Source organism: Gnatocerus cornutus, chromosome 1 (genome assembly GCF_029298725.1).
Source record: "Gnatocerus cornutus isolate USDA-ARS CGAHR chromosome 1, icGnaCorn1.1, whole genome shotgun sequence".
Taxonomy (NCBI): Eukaryota; Metazoa; Arthropoda; class Insecta; order Coleoptera; family Tenebrionidae; genus Gnatocerus; species Gnatocerus cornutus.
This window is the reverse complement of record NC_142233.1, coordinates 24,860,272-24,877,757: the sequence shown is the minus strand read 5'-3', so window position 1 is coordinate 24,877,757 and position 17,486 is coordinate 24,860,272. Positions and strand designations below refer to the sequence as shown.

Genomic DNA, 17,486 nt, shown 5'->3' with positions numbered 1-17,486 from the left:
GTGCACGCTTGAAAAACTCCAACATTTTCATGATAGGAGTGCATTTGTCGCGTGCACTACTGAAAAATGACGCTTACAATTTGACACGAGCCATATAATCGAAATTTGACCCAAAAAAGTCCAATAACCGTTCGTTCAGATATGACAGTATCATCAATACGGATGTTGTGGGGCTCTAGCCAGCACTGGAACTAAATGGGAAATCATCTAGAGACGTATGTCACAGGAACGAAGCTAACGATAAGCTCACAAAACAGGAAAATATCAAAATTTGATGGAAATGGCTATTTTTGTTACAAGTGTGTATCTAAAATACAGTTTTTCTATTTCGCGTTCATAATGAAGATATTTCGATACGCGTTTGAGCGTATTTCGGTATCGTAATGAACCAATCCCGTGCCAATATTCCCAGCAACATATATTTTTCTTAGGTTTGCAGCAGACAAACCGTCAACCTGCCGTCAACGTTGACAATTTAGATTTTGGTTTTGTTAAACCTTGATAAATCGATCAATACACTATTATTTTTTGTTGTACTTGGCTTAATAATTCATCTGAGAAAAACTCTTTGGTTGCAAGAGAACCATCATGATCATGATCAACATCTTCGCTCTCTTGGCTCCCTTGGGCTCCGGTAACCTCAAAACGTCACACCTGTCAAACTGACTGAAATTGGATTTGGCTACTTCGAATTTTTTCCCGAACATTTTGCAAATGCCAACTACTCTAAAATTCCCTAGACTTCGAAATGAAATTTTTTCGTTTAAAATAAGGCGAAATAGAAAAAATAGCGTATGATATTTGTTCATAATGCATTTTGCCGCACTTACTACTTTATGACACTGAGTGAGCACGATATAAAACGTGCGTGCGGCAAAATGTTCATTATGAAACGCGTTTCATAATATACTATTTTGTGAACTAATCGTTGCTGTTTATGGACGAGGCGAATCCGTAATAGCACACAAATCCGCAAAAAAAATTTAGTATATGTTGCAAACAACATTTTTAGTTAAAACTCCCTTAAATCCATTCAAACCTTATACAGGCTGTTCAAAAAATAGCGGACCAACTGATAAGAGCGTCAAACTCTAAGACGCAGTGAATGAAATGCTGCTTAAAATTTTTATTTGAAGCTTTGTACGGGAGCAAAATAACTTTAAATGTTGCGAAAAACGGCAACAGTGTTCAATTCTTTCGGTAATTATTAGGAGTATAATTTTGAGACCAGAGCAACACTTTGGTAGTTACAATTATTAATAAATCATGTAATTGGTTACTATGGTTTGCAATTAATTTTGATAACACCTGACCAGTAAAAGTCACAAAGCTGATCAAGAACCATTTGTTCTCTTCTTGGTGTGCGAATAGTCTTGGGTCCTCCATGATCTTGATAAATTTGGTTCCAATCGGCCCATCTCACGTACCTGTTGATAAACTCGTTGAAAAGTATTCTTGGAGGGAATTTGCCAGTTAGGAAATTCACAAGCCTTACTGCCCCTTACTGCTTCTCGACTGTTTCCATCACGTGTTGGTATATTCAGCAAAATTATACATCATTAGAGAAATAAACTCCTCTAGTTTGTGACACCTAAAAAATGTTTGACTTTTCTAAAAAAATGGTCATTGTCCAGGCACTAGGCAACAATTAATTACTGAATTGTTGAAGTGAAATGTTGCCAGATTGATTTTGCGCTTTTGAGCTTAATTTTAAAAGTGCAAAATAACGTTTTGCATCAACATTTAAGGCATTTAAAGACTGTAAGTATGTAAATGTCACCCAAAACATGAACTCTAGTAGAATTTTGTAAACCTTGAGTTCATTATAAGGAAAAATTTGTGTCATAATTAGCGCCCCTTTAAGTGGCTGTAGATTTCCAACGAAGCACTCAATAATTGAAAAAAATTAATTTAGCTACTAGTTATTATCTGAAGATTCACGTAGTGAATAGTTGGTCCGCCATTTTTTGAACAGCCTGTATAATTCAATGCTATTAAACGTCATTTTCATTTCGAAAACATTGAGTGAAAATCACCCTAAAATGATGTTTTCAAAACAGTTTTTGGCCAATGCCTCATTTATTTATTAAGCAAACTCAACAAACTTGGGTCTCATTTTACGCAGAATTTCACGCTGAATCCAAAAATATGATAAATTTTTAACATTTGTCAATAAATAACCGATTTATGGCCGTTTGAAATTTTGGGTTGTCGCCAGAGGGTCAAATTTTCGAAGGTTCGAAACAATTCATGCTCGATATCTCGGAAACTATTCCAGATATTGGAATGCGGTTTGCGGCATCGTTTTTCTCGCGATTTTTTACATAAGAAATCGTTTTTAGATTTTCCAAAAGTCGAAATTTGCAAATTTTCGCAAAAATTCATGACTAAAACTATGGCCAAACTTCCCATATCGATATCTCGCTTGTTTTTTAGAGTAAACTTGAGTTATTATACATCAGTGAACGCAGAATTTTACGCAGATTCCAAATCTAGGATTTAAATTCAGATCCGACAACAAATAACTGAGTTATGGCCGATCACAGTTTCGGATAGTTGATTTTCATTTTTTCTCATTTTTCCCAATTTTCAAAGTTAAATATCTCGGAAACTATTAGAGATATTGAGATGCGGTTTCCGCCATCGTTTTTTTCGGCTCATTTTACGTCAGAAAAAGTGCTTAAAAGTCCAAAATTCAATAGTCGATTTTTCGCGAAAAAAAATTGCGACTCAAACGATAAAAATTTTTCATTTTTTTTAATTTTTGGCCATAACTCGCAAACTATTTGTTCTATAGATCTCAAATTTGGCCAGTAGATAGATTTTGAGCTCCTCTTTCGACTGATATATAATTCAATGCTATTAAACGTCATTTTCATTTTGAAAACATTGATTGAAAATCACCCTAAAATGATGTTTTCAAAACAGTTTTTGGCCAATGCCTCATTTATTTATTAAGCAAACTCAACAAACTTGGGTCTCATTTTACGCAAAATTTCACGCTGAATCCAAAAATATGATAAATTTTTAACATTTGTCAATAAATAACCGATTTATGGCCGTTTGAAATTTTGGGTTGTCGCCAGAGGGTCAAATTTTCGAAAGTTCGAAACAATTCATGCTCGATATCTCGGAAACTATTCCAGATATTGGAATGCGGTTTGCGGCATCGTTTTTCTCGCGATTTTTTACATAAGAAATCGTTTTTAGATTTTCCAAAAGTCGAAATTTGCAAATTTTCGCAAAAATTCATGACTAAAACTATGGCCAAACTTCCCATATCGATATCTCGCTTGTTTTTTAGAGTAAACTTGAGTTATTATACATCAGTGAACGCAGAATTTTACGCAGATTCCAAATCTAGGATTTAAATTCAGATCCGACAACAAATAACTGAGTTATGGCCGATCACAGTTTCGGATAGTTGATTTTCATTTTTTCTCATTTTTCCCAATTTTCAAAGTTAAATATCTCGGAAACTATTAGAGATATTGAGATGCGGTTTGCGCCATCGTTTTTTTCGGCTCATTTTACGTCAGAAAAAGTGCTTAAAAGTCCAAAATTCAATAGTCGATTTTTCGCGAAAAAAAATTGCGACTCAAACGATAAAAATTTTTCATTTTTTTTAATTTTTGGCCATAACTCGCAAACTATTTGTTCTATAGATCTCAAATTTGGCCAGTAGATAGATTTTGAGCTCCTCTTTCGACTGATATATAATTCAATGCTATTAAACGTCATTTTCATTTTGAAAACATTGATTGAAAATCACCCTAAAATGATGTTTTCAAAACAGTTTTTGGCCAATGCCTCATTTATTTATTAAGCAAACTCAACAAACTTGGGTCTCATTTTACGCAAAATTTCACGCTGAATCCAAAAATATGATAAATTTTTAACATTTGTCAATAAATAACCGATTTATGGCCGTTTGAAATTTTGGGTTGTCGCCAGAGGGTCAAATTTTCGAAGGTTCGAAACAATTCATGCTCGATATCTCGGAAACTATTCCAGATATTGGAATGCGGTTTGCGACATCGTTTTTCTCGCGATTTTTTACATAAGAAATCGTTTTTAGATTTTTCAAAAGTCGAAATTTGCAAATTTTCGCAAAAATTCATGACTAAAACTATGGCCAAACTTCCCATATCGATATCTCGCTTGTTTTTAGAGTAAACTTGAGTAATTATACATCAGTGAACGCAGAATTTTACGCAGATTCCAAATCTGGGATTTAAATTCAGATCCGACAACAAATAACTGAGTTATGGCCGGCCACAGTTTCGGATAGTTGATTTTCATTTTTTCTCATTTTTCCCAGTTTTCAAAGTTAAATATCTCGGAAACTATTAGAGATATTGAGATGCGGTTTGCGCCATCGTTTTTTCGGCTCATTTTACGTCAGAAAAAGTGCTTAAAAGTCCAAAATTCGATAGTCGATTTTTCGCGAAAAAAAATTGCGACTCAAACGATAAAAATTTTTCATTTTTTTTAATTTTTGGCCATAACTCGCAAACTATTTGTTCTATAGATCTCAAATTTGGCCAGTAGATAGATTTTGAGCTCCTCTTTCGACTGATATACAGGCTGTTCAAAAAATAGCGGACCAACTGATAAGAGCGTCAAACTCTAAGACGCAGTGAATTGGAAATGCTGCTTAAAATTTTTATTTGAAGCTTTGTACGGGAGCAAAATAACTTTAAATGTTGCGAAAAACGGCAACAGTGATCAATTCTTTCGGTAATTATTAGGAATATAATTTTGAGACCAGAGCAACACTTTGGTAGTTACAATTATTAATAAATCATGTAATTGGTTACTATGGTTTGCAATTAAATTTGGTAACACCTGACCAGTAAAAGTCTCAAAGTCGATCAGGAACCATTTGTTCTCTTCTTGGTGTGCGAATAGTCTTGGGTCCTCCATGATCTTGATAAATTTGGTTCCAATCGGCCCATCTCACGTACCTGTTGATAAACTCGTTGAAAAGTATTCTTGGAGGGAATTTGCCAGTTAGGAAATTCACAAGCCTTACTGCCCCTTACTGCTTCTCGACTGTTTCCATCACGTGTTGGTATATTCAGCAAAATTATACATCATTAGAGAAATAAACTCCTCTAGTTTGTGACACCTAAAAAATGTTTGACTTTTCTAAAAAAATGGTCATTGTCCAGGCACTAGGCAACAATTAATTACTGAATTGTTGAAGTGAAATGTTGCCAGATTGATTTTGCGCTTTTGAGCTTAATTTTAAAAGTGCAAAATAACGTTTTGCATCAACATTTAAGGCATTTAAAGACTGTAAGTATGTAAATGTCACCCAAAACATGAACTCTAGTAGAATTTTGTAAACCTTGAGTTCATTATAAGGAAAAATTTGTGTCATAATTAGCGCCCCTTTAAGTGGCTGTAGATTTCCAACGAAGCACTCAATAATTGAAAAAAATTAATTTAGCTACTGGTTATTATCTGGAGATTCACGTAGTGTATAGTTGGTCCGCCATTTTTTGAACACCCTGTATGTGAACCGTGTTTTATGAAAATTTTTATCTAGTCACCTATAATTTTCCGTTCAAATTAAAAAATTGATTGGAACATTCGTTACGTAACTTCAAAATATTTTTCAAAAATTATTAAGTAGACACTGAGCTAATAAAACAACAGAAAGGGTAAAATTTACTCAACCTCTGCTTAGTGCTTCTGTTTGTTGTTTAAATTTTTGCTATTTTGGCGATTTTGATGTTTGACAAGTGACACTCTTGACATTTTAGTTACCAAGCCACCATAATAACTATCAATTGTGTAAAATAAACACAAAATAAATACGTTTTTTTCCATAAAACGCAAAATCTTGAATAACATACCGAAAATGCGAAGGAAACTACGTTAGATGTTAGATTATTAAATCAAAATAAAGTTGTCTTTAACCACTATGTTGATGTCATGCCAATTTTTAGGGATTGATTCATTTTAAGGACTTAAATGAGTCCGTAAAATAACCATTTTTGAGAAACGCATACTAAAAATTACATTTTTCTTGGCATTTGTGATACACACATTTTTTTTAATGTCTAGGCAGTCAAACGTGACACTGTAGTATATTTAGTTTAGTTTTGATAGTTGGTATCATTGCATAAATGTCAATTGTGGCAATTCGTTGCGATTCTGCAAGTCTACGAAATAGATATTTACATAACAAGTACGGAAAGTGACCAATTTCGCACGAGTGTGAAAGTAGATGCACGAGTGCAAGAAATACACTTTCCGACGAGTTATGTACACTATTTTTCCTACTACCTTTCATCATCAGGAAGAGACCATAAGTTTCGACAATAGTTCACTTCTTATCTATTCTAAATACCATTTTTCTACAACCTCATAAAAAAGTGTCGTATTCCACATATTTAGATGGTTCATGTTTTTGTACATCCATCTCCGAAAGTAAAAGTCACTAGTGTGATATGAATATATCCGCACAGACCTGTCAAAACTGATTTGTCAAAAACGAACTAACCAACTCATTTTTACCATTATGCATGTTGTTTTACAGTGAATCGTCTAGATATTTGAGACAAAAATTCAGAAGTTACATTTGTATTTGAAAATAACTGTCAATTTTGACAGGTCTGTGCGGATATATTCATTTCACACTAGTGACTTTTACTTTCGGAAATGGATGTACGAAAACATCAACTTTCGGAGTCATTTAACCGTGTGGAAAATGTCACTTTCATATGGGGTCGTAGGAAAATAATATAGGTAAACTTGATAATCACAGTTACAGAAAAAAATTACAGATACACGAAATTTATCGGGGCACAAAATTTAATTCTTAACACAATTGGAGAATGCTTTGGAAATGCAAAAAGTACAGTACTCTCGCGAAAAGCTCATAGCTTAAGCTCTCTCACATGCAATTTGTTTCGGCGATTGTAAAAAATAACAATTTTGACAAATCGAAGTCGAATGAGTTGTAATGAAAGTCATGTAACGTAACTCCATTATGTAACTAATTGTATGTATAATGAGTATTTTATACAACACATTTTTTCATTATATAAGAAGTTATGTAATAGACCTCATTAGACAAACTAAAATAAGTCTAATTATAATAATTCGATAATACCACAATCTTAGATAAAATAGATTTTGCTTTGAATCACTTAAAAATATCAAAGCTGCAAATTATAATACCAACATCACGTTATCAATTATATGTTTTGCGTGACTTGCTTTTGCTGTAAATACATGCCACTACGGTAAAATCAAAGCGATATAATTGATAAAAGTATGGTTTTGAATAAACTCATCACGAAACTCAACGGAAGCAAAACATTTAGGTATAGATAGCCGCGGATTGAATCAGTTTTCACAGAATTTAATTTTGCCGTAAAACAGAAATTGTAACGGTGAAGAATAGAGTCATTACCAAAAAAAAAATAAATCAAAAAAATGTTTAGATGATTATTATCTTTGTATGAAATTGATTGTTCTTAGCTGAGTTCAGATCTTATCGTTACGATTAATACTGCTTTGACCTTAGCAAACTTTCCGATAGACTGCCGTTATTTGGGGCAGTTAATAAACTCTTCCCTCTTCACCACTAAGTAGTAGCCTCCGACGTAAATCAGCGCTTGCTCTTTCTAATTATGTTTTATTGCGAAGCACCCATTCAGCCGCCAAAGTTTTCCACTAGCACCGCACCCTGAACGCGTGTGGAAATCTCCCATTTTCCCTCACTGAAGCCGCATCGACCGCAAAAAAGGGAACTTCCACCTAGTCGAATTCCAGACAAAACCCGACCGATCAGTCTACTTCCTCCAACACGAACATTTTATGCATTCAAACGTAAATGGGTCGGTTTTGTTGGCGAAATTGTCGATAGATCAAAAAGTCGTGACTGTTGAGAAAAACTCTAATTTCACTCACCCAACCGAGAGCACCTTACACATGAAGAAGGCGTACACGCACCACGAAAAAATATTCAGAGGCGGAAACTTTGAAATTGATTATAAGAAAGTTACCTGTGTTGGTTTCGATTGACGAAAACTTGATTGTTCCGGAGAGATAAAATTTCTGCATAGAAAGTTGACGCGAGTGGAAAAGTTTAAATGGCTTGTCAAAATTCGATTAGGAAGTGGAAGAAGGGCGAAATTGATACTAAATAAGCTAGTTTTTGGAAAGTATAAGCGATATGTGGATATGATATGTGGATCGGCTTTTGCGTGCGATCCGTCATTCAAAATTTACAAAGTTTTGCAAATAATTTTATGTAAAATTCCTCAAGGATTCTGATCACAAACAAAACAATCTAGGACTAATTTAAATATTTGAATTTAACCAATTGAAATGAGTAAACTTTTGTAAAAGTATGCTAATTTATTAAAAGCATTGGTATGTTAACCACCGTTTCACTTGCCGTAGAAAATAGAGCATTTAGAATACACTATAAATGACAATTTGTTAAGAGAAAACAAGAGAAAATAGATAAAATAGAAAAAGAAATTTGAATACAATTTTATGTTAAATGAGTGTTTTTTTTGCTTTATAAAAACAGATACGAACTGCAAACAGCCTTCAAACATTAATTTCACCTACATTAGCTTCCGGATCTAATCGATACTTCGGCGGCGTTAGCTGCCATATTTAAACTGTGCAACAATCTCTCAATTAAATTTTGCTTCCAACTGCAAGATTTGACAAGTTCAGGGGTGAACTTTAACATACTACTGCGCAAAACCGTCAATTTATCATGCAAGTTAATTTAGTTGATAAAAATCTATTCTCGATAAACCAGTCTACAGTGTGCCACTTCAACACTCAGTCAGGCATTGGATGCACTTTTGACAATTAGACTTGGCTGAATAGACTTGGACGAGTAAAATTGAAAACACTTATGGACAACTAAGCTTAAAGGTTTTGAATTTTGCTGTGCCATTCTTTTTTATTGAACTATTTGGTACGGTCGTGATGGGAGATAAAATTGCATTTTTTTCTGTAGAACCGAAACTGGAAATATTCCGAAATTAACAATTATAGGATACACGTTTTTGCGCTTTTGCGGTGAGCAAAATAGTTAGCAGCGACTGTAATTTCTGCATTAAAAATAGTATATTGCGAAACGAGCTTATAATGAAAAGGATTATGGGATGAGAACATTAGTGTACGCGAGTAGTCAGGCTCTTTTGTGGGTAACCATTTCAATTACATCGTATATTTATTAAAACTTTATCCGTTTGCCAACAAGAAAACTTTCCATACATCCTACGCAACTTCTAAAGGAGCTGGGATAAAACCAGCATGTGCTTGTTTCAATCAATTTTATACTGAAATTGAGAAGAAGGTAATTCTAAGAGTTTCTAGCAGATCATTTTTAAATTTGTCTCATAGAAGAAGATTTAATAAGATTAAACTAAGCCCCATCCGTGAATGGCTGCAGCAGCAGTGTCTAACAAACGTTATTAGATCTTTGAAACCTGTCCCGTCGCTAATTGGAGAGATAAATAGAGCGTGCTTTTATTACATGTTGTTCATACCCTATTTTTCCCCCAGCGAAGATTTATCTAAAATCCCGCAAGGCGAACCCTTTTAAACTGTTGCAATTATGAGTTTTTGTTGTTCCCGTACAGACGTAGCGATTATGTCCGGTCGTTTCGAGGAAACGAACCTTAAAAGATGTAATTCGGCCAGTATAATCGTTCCAATGCAGAACGTCGGTCGTTCAATTTGAAAAGGACGAGAAAATCTGCCGGCAATCCTTGAACGCTAGTCGTGTCCGAGTTGAAAGATGAGGCTGTTAGCGTCGCTCTTTGCCATTAAAACCGTTTCGTAAAATCGTGTGCAGTGATAGAATGCTTCTCAATAAAACGATAATCGCCATAAAACAAATTGTCGTTCCACTTCATTATTTCATAAAGATCTGTATCCAGGTAATGTACCGGAGGCGTGTAAGCTCACACCGGCAGCATTCCTTGTATTATACGCGGTTAATGGACCGGAAGCTGATTAGAAAAGCCGCTCGTCCTGGTAGGGTGATGGGCAGGGGCGGCTCGTGAAATCTGCAGGAAAACCAGCAGCGGAAAAAATTTCTAATGAGACTGCAGCTCTCAACGGAAAGAATGAAAATGTCGTTTTCAGGATCAGTGCAAGAAGTGGAGAAAATCCGACTTGACAGTTGCAACTTTAACGTTTTGTATTCGATCCTTCCAAATTACGGACAATTTTGTTTTATCGCGCTTAAAAAACATACTGCATTGATTGGTATTTCGCTTTTGTGGGGCACGAAATTACTGCTGTATCTGTTGTTACATAAGATTTTGGTAACTTAATCTTCTGTTATTTATTTAAACGTTTTGTAATTCTCAGCCACAATGAGGATTTTAATCTGGAATTTTGCATTGTTACGTTTATTATTTTATACACAATGGTAAATTAACAATAAGATTAAACCAAGTCATAAATTTGGTGGATACATTTGAACTTGTAATTATGTAATTATTATCTATGTAGTTAATTCATGAAAAATGATTTAAGTTTTTTTACCTTCAATAAAGACCCTTTAACACGCTCAATCCATTTGTACAAATTGAACTCTATGTGGGTTTTTAAAAATAAAAATCTTTGAATCTGAAAAAAAGCTGATTCTGAGACTATACAGGGTCCCGCAACACTTGTGTCCACCCCCAAAATCGTCTTTAATTTTAAAGACAAAATTTTGAAAATTTGCATACGCTCACAGTTGACAAAGCTCTAGAAGCTGACGCAAAAATTTGTTTTTTATCACTGATAGTTTTGGCGTCGCGACGCGTTAAAAATGTAATTTTTAGGTAATTGAAAGGTTTGTGATATCAACCCCTAATTTAATTTTTTTTCAATATAAATATGTTAAAAATATCTAAGTTGTTATTTTAGATTCAATGCAAATTGTCTTCAAAATTTGAGAAAAAAATGCTGCTTTATCAAGTTAGTTTCCAATTTCATTACGTCAAAACTGGGAACTACGTTTACACCTATCTGTCAACATCTTGTGTCACAAATGACATCTATTCTTTGGCTCGCTTTAGATTGTAACAAAAGTCTTACTTGGTAAAATTGTCGCTTTGTCGATGTTAATTAACGATTTCTGGTGTCCATAAAGTGCAACATGCCCGTGTTAATCAAAATTAACCTTTATAAAAGTGAATGTAGTGACTTGTGAAATTTTGGTGTAAACGTAGTTTGCCGCTACACTGTCATAATTTTGAAAACTAACTTGATAAAACAACGTTTTTTTCGCAAATTTTAAACACAATTTGCATTAGATTTAAAATAAGAACTTAGATATTTGTATCACAGTTATGTTGGAAAAAAATTGAATTCGCGAATATTTCCGCAAAAACTCAAAATTCGCTAAAAATTTTACTTCTTATGCGTCGCGACGCCAACCAAATTGTGATAAAAAATAAATTTTTGCGTCAGCTTCTAGAGCTTTGTCAACTATAAGCGTATGCAAATTTCCAAAATTTTATCTTTAAAATTAAAGACGATTTTGGGGGTGGACACAAGTGTTGCCGGACCTGTATAGTTGTGGCACATTTTACTCAAGCCAAATTTTTAGTTTGACCAACTTTCATCACAATGATGGATGGGCAAACTGATATAATTGCGCAAACTTGTTTGTGCAAATGGCTTGAGCGTGTAAAAGGATCCTAAATAATGTGGTCAGTTTCAAGATGGATAGTGCCAAACTAACAGCTAGTGCAGCATTTACTGCTGTAATCCTCATTACAATTAGCGTCTTTTTGAAGAAAAGAAAGAAAAAAAATACGATTATCTCGTCGACGCTGTTACAAGCGACGTAATCAAAGATTGGCCAGGTATTTCCACACGCCTCAAAAAGTCATAAAAATAGATAAAATGTATTTGGAAAGATTGCATATTATTATACAGGGTATGTCGTAAGTCGCGGATAAACTCTCCACCACCATGTTTGGAAAGTTAAATATAAAATATTGTTGAAAAAATTATTTTTGTAAATAGCATATTTCTTGAGATATTCAGTAGTATTACTGAGCTAATTTGGCAACACTGTTACTACCTGTGTACCTATAAAGGTTGATTTTAATGAACCTTGCTACTTAGTAACCTGCATTTTTGAATTTCGAATTAATAATAAATGATTCATGATTTCCATCGCACTTCCCAACCACTAGGTACATTGCACAAGACTCGTTTGCAGAAAATTCTACCATGTGAATGTACACAAACAAGAAAATAAAAACCTAACCAAAGTCAATTTCACTGACTATTGTAAATCAAATTTTGTAGTTTTCGTCGTAGTTTCATGTTTTTAACAAAGATGTGATTATACGGTGTTGCCATGTTGTACCTTTTTGTCAAATTTAACACTTTCAATACCCAATACTAATGACGTTTTGATTATTAAAATTGGTTGCATTTGTTGCAAATGCTTTAAATCTTCATTATTATGGTTACAGCTTTCTTTAAAGTTTACTGAATTTCCTAATAAAAAGGTATTTATCTGCTTGTTACAACTGCTTCTATCTTAAGAAGTGAAACTGATAGAAACTGATATAAGAACAAAAACCACGTTTTTATGCTTTTTTAAGGTCGGCCTTTATGAATTCGTCAAGTTTATCCGCGACTTACGACACACCTGTATTTCTTTAACATCTAAAAGTTTCTCTCGTATTACCACTGGATAAGACTCCATCTATTTAGAATCAAACGTGATATTTGACCTAGAGTCGAACTAATGTAGCAGTCGACCAAGCACGATTTATAGTAAAAGTTTTCTATTTCTTTTCTCAATTTTTTTTTAACATTAATGTCGGTGGTCCCAGATAAGCATTCCTATAATGAAGTCTTTACTTTAGCACTTAATGCAAACTCAGTCTTATCGGACTGTTTCTTATTCTTTCATAACATTGAAACACAAAGGTTCTCTACGTTCTAAAAGAAAAATTAATCTTTAACCTTCCTCGTTTTTCTGACCCTCCTCCGATTTTTCGTTGTAGCTAATTTCACGGACTTATTATCGACAGCACTCAAAAGAAGCGGCGCTTTTGTGCTAAAGCATCAAGCTGTTTCCGAACGCAATATAATTTTCTCAAGTTTTATTTCAAAATTAATTAAAGTGTTAACGACCCAAACACAAGATCTCGGATAATTAAAGTGACTAATATATCTCTTACAACTCATTAATATTTCCCTCCTTGAAAGACGAAGACATGAACCCTTTGATACGTCAAATTCTTTCATAGACAACGAAAATTACATCGGCAATAATCGATCACCCTTAACTAACTCCACGAATTATGTTGCCGAGGGCGAGGGTTGGCAAACGAACAAAACGCGTCGCAGAGTTGTCACCTAGGTAAGGCCAGAATTTATTACTCTATTACTGCAAGACCACAAGAACGCGCTAAAATTATGGCAAAGAGGGCGTGACGCGATACCCACCCTTATTTTTCGAAAAAAGTTTCAAAAGAATAGACACTTGGGGGTTGACACATAAATCGAATGCGCACACTTGGGGGTGTTTCGAACGTGGCCTATAATCCAATAAAAAGACATTGTGGCTGACAGCGCGTTTTCACTGCATAATTTTATTTAGAAATTTTCCAATTAATATCTCGCCGCCACGAAACAAAAATTAGCCTTGGTCTGTCAAAAACAAGAGAGGAAATGAAATGAAAATTTCAAGGCACCCTTCTGAGTTTGTTGCAAAATTTTCTTTGACGTCGGCATTCGAGATAAATATTGATGAGTTTTCACGTGAGGTACTTTCAGAGATTCGATTAATTTTCTTTTATGGCTTGTTTTGACTGAGAATGGGCTCTGCGAGCAGATGGAAGAAATGTTTATAACAATGTTTAGGCGAGGAGCCCGAAAGCAATAAACGCAACGGAACCGTTATATTAAAAATCCCTTTTGATATCGGATTTAATATAAGGGTCTTTGAGGAAACGCTCTTAGTTTCGGCGTTTAGAACAGATTTTGAATTTGCACGCGGCTTCGCCCAAGAATAATAAAGAACATCGCCGCTTTGAACATGCAAATGCAAAATATGATTTATGATAAAGCAGCAAGTATTTAATAATTCGTATCTCAGTTACGCCAGATTTTTAAATTATTCATTATACTCTTTGCACATTTCGAGTTTTATGCTGCACTTGAAAAGGAGAAAAGAGGCTTAAACTAAAATTAGTTCGAAATCAATTAGTGTTAATAGAACACAAAATCGATAGTGCTTAATATTTCAAATCACAATTTCAACGTGTAATTAGTATGCCATGAATTCATTGAAGCATCACTCATTGCTTTATTAACAATTAATTCATTTGAATTTAGTTCCGTTTTGTGTATACAAAGATTAGACAGGTTCAACACGTAACTAAACGAATGAATTGTCTGTCACCAATACTAACACACAATTACGACAGTCAAGAATTAGAGCGTGAATTATTAATAAGCGCAGTGATGAAGTAAAATCCATAAAAATCAGCCGGGAAATAAATTATACGTCCATGTATCACACCGAGCTGGGAGAATTTGCCAAATCAAGATTGAGTGTCCGCAACATGTGCTATCTGGTCTCAAAGCAGTTTTTCCGCGCATCCTTTGAGGAAATAAAAATTCGTTGTATAACTGCTCCATTTCATCACTGATTTTTATTGAAACTCCTATTGCCCTCTGCCGGTTTCAGGCAGAACTTTGCTTCAGAACTCTGCATTTATCGATCTTTTGGTTTCAGGTCAAAAGTTCGCTATAAGAAACACGAAAATACTCCTCGCTTCGATCCTTAGGAAATTCAAAGTGACATCAGAGAAGAAAATTAATGAAATGAAGTTCGCTATGGAGATTGTGCTGAGACCGCAAGGAGGGTTGAATGTTGCGCTGGAGCCTAGAAATCCCTGATGTTCTTTTTTTCTGTATCTGTAATTTTATTTATTATTGCACAATACACAGGTTTATCGTGGGAAGTCTTTTATTCTAAAAATGTAGTGGGAGGTTGAAAGCATTGAAATTTAACACAGTGAAAATATTTACTTGGGAAAATAATATTTAAGCTCTACTTCATAATATTTAGAAGTAAATCTTTAGCGTTGTTTAAATTTATACAGGCGAGACTACACAAAGAAGTTGCGATAAAAGAGGACTATTGTTACAACTGCAGAATTGAACGGATGTGAAGATACAGACGAAAAGTTACTGAATTTGAAATACATACATTTAAAATTCTAACAAATATGTAAAACAATACGTTGGTATGTTTGCTAGCAAAGGTTGAAAATTATCATGTTGTACTCACAGAGGTGCGTAAACAGTTATACAGGTGTCTCCGAACTCATGCCTAGCCGAAAACCAGAGATATCGGGAAAAGCTGTGAATGTGTAAATTGCTGAAAAAAAAGTTCCGGCATTAACAGAAACTGAGAAAAGACATGACAAAGTTGACCAATCACATCGCTATTTAGCGACGTTGCTAAGGTAGCCGTGATGTGATTGGCTAAATAACTTGAAATCGACCCCTATTAGTGTGCAGAAACTGCTCAGCGTACTTTAGGGATTGACTACAGGGTTGAAGACCACTGGTTGACAAGCGTTGAATGACAAGTGACACTGCCGCGGGACAATTGACACAGTGGAGTGTGTCAACGGCGTTTCTTTTGGTTTCCCTTGTTTGCTGGTTTCCTAGTTGGTGTCTGGTGTTAACAAATATCTTAATACGGCTCAGGATGTACTCAGCGGCAAATTGCATCGAAATGTGTCTTATTTTTGGATAGGGCGATTGAAATTCGGAGTTTCTTTAAAAAGTAATAAACTGGCATACCTATTTGTTTTTTTGAACAAAATAGTAGACCCTCTCAACATTTACGGGTTTGACATTTGCGATTTCTACATTCGCCAGGAACGGAAATGCTTATAAGAACTAACAAAGAATCCAACTTCACTTTCTCGACACCATAAAAATTAAATAAAACATTACATTCATTTCTATTGAAATCTTATTATTACGGCAATGTCAAATGCCATATTGGTAAAAGTGCGTTTTTTTTTCTGTCATTTCTTTAGTATTTTTCATCCCCTTAACATGTCTGAAAAAAAATTTCCCCTTGAGGAAAAAAAAAATTAGACAGATTAAAAGTGGGTATAATATGTATAATAATATATGTGGTACACTTCGATCGTAATGTTCTATTGTACCGCTTCTTAAGGCTGTTCTACCCCTCAACTAAAATTCGTGTTTTGAAAAATATGCAACCCAACATACAAACCATTTGACACATGCCAATCATCCATAAGGGTGAAAATCGTCTGTAAAATTAGCATATTTTCTACGGCAGTACAGCAATAAACCAGGCAGATAAGTTTGCCTTGGTTCGGAGTTTGTTTCATAGATTTTTCTTATTTCTAAATACGATGTCCCTCGAAATTAATTGAATGTATTGGAAAATTATCATTAATGATAATAAATTGAAATGAATAAAATAAAGATGTTTTCCCATCTTGTTATTTCTTTTGCTTGAATGTTTACGCTGTTATTAATAAAATCCATTGCAACAAATTTAAAAATCTGGCGCATGTGTGTTTTCAGCACTTCCAAATAAAATAAAATATTTCATGTAAACTATATTCGAAAACAAAATTAGTTTTCAAATATGTGTAAATGTGCTTTGATAGGTAGAGAAATTAGAGTGCGGTTTGCGAAGAAACCATAGTCATTACCAGTTTTCAGGTAGAGTCCTAAAAGCAAGAAAGCTAATCCATCCTTCTAGAAGAATTCCAAGTATAATATTAAATTGTCTTTAAAATGTGACACTTCACATGACAGAATCAAAAGAAACAAACCCAACTGAGGAGGGTGAGTTTTTATTTGATCTCTCGATACATACAGGTGTCCTGAAAGTCGCGCACCACTGTGATACTGTATCATCGAACAATGCCACAGATCACCAGAAAAATGTTAAAAAAAATCATGTCTTTTTTATGGATTAAAGAGGAAAAGTTTAATGCCAAAATTAACGATTTCTGGGCAGTAATTTTAGGTTCAGAAAAAATTTTTACTTAAAGGACATTTTACGCAAAGGCATGGTGCAAAAAAAAAATCGAAAAAATCTTGTTAGAAATGGCAGAAAACTGTTTATAAAATTTTGTAATCAACAATCTCTATCAGTGTGACATCGTTCACATGAAACCATAGTTATATTACTCGTCCATGAACCGACCTGACCGACTAACGCCAACAATACAACACCGAGGTTACTATGGCTTTGAATACTAGAAATTTAAATTATTGGAGGAACAGTGCAGCAATGTTGCCATTTTCCTAATTTTCTTTTGGTCCTCCTGCAAAAATAGAGAATCTGCAATTTTTTTAACATTTTTTTTTGTTTTCTGGGGGACCACCCAATTACCTCCTTTCAAGATTAGTGTACCACTTGTAAGTACATATATGTGTTGTTATTTATTTATTTATTTATT

At 34.3% G+C, this 17,486-nt stretch overlaps 1 protein-coding gene across 1 annotated transcript in view; it reads left to right on the top strand.

Moving 5' to 3' along the window:
* The window catches only part of LOC148180956 (cytochrome P450 4C1-like), a 41,137-nt gene extending 26,157 nt beyond the window's left edge, over positions 1-14,980 (top strand). Inside the window, exon 12 of the mRNA XM_088039808.1 lies at positions 14,756-14,980. Coding sequence (XP_087895934.1) covers positions 14,756-14,919 — 164 coding nt within the window. The 3' untranslated portion in view covers positions 14,920-14,980. The remainder of the gene's footprint in view (positions 1-14,755) is intronic.
* The last annotated feature ends 2,506 nt before the right edge of the window (positions 14,981-17,486 follow it).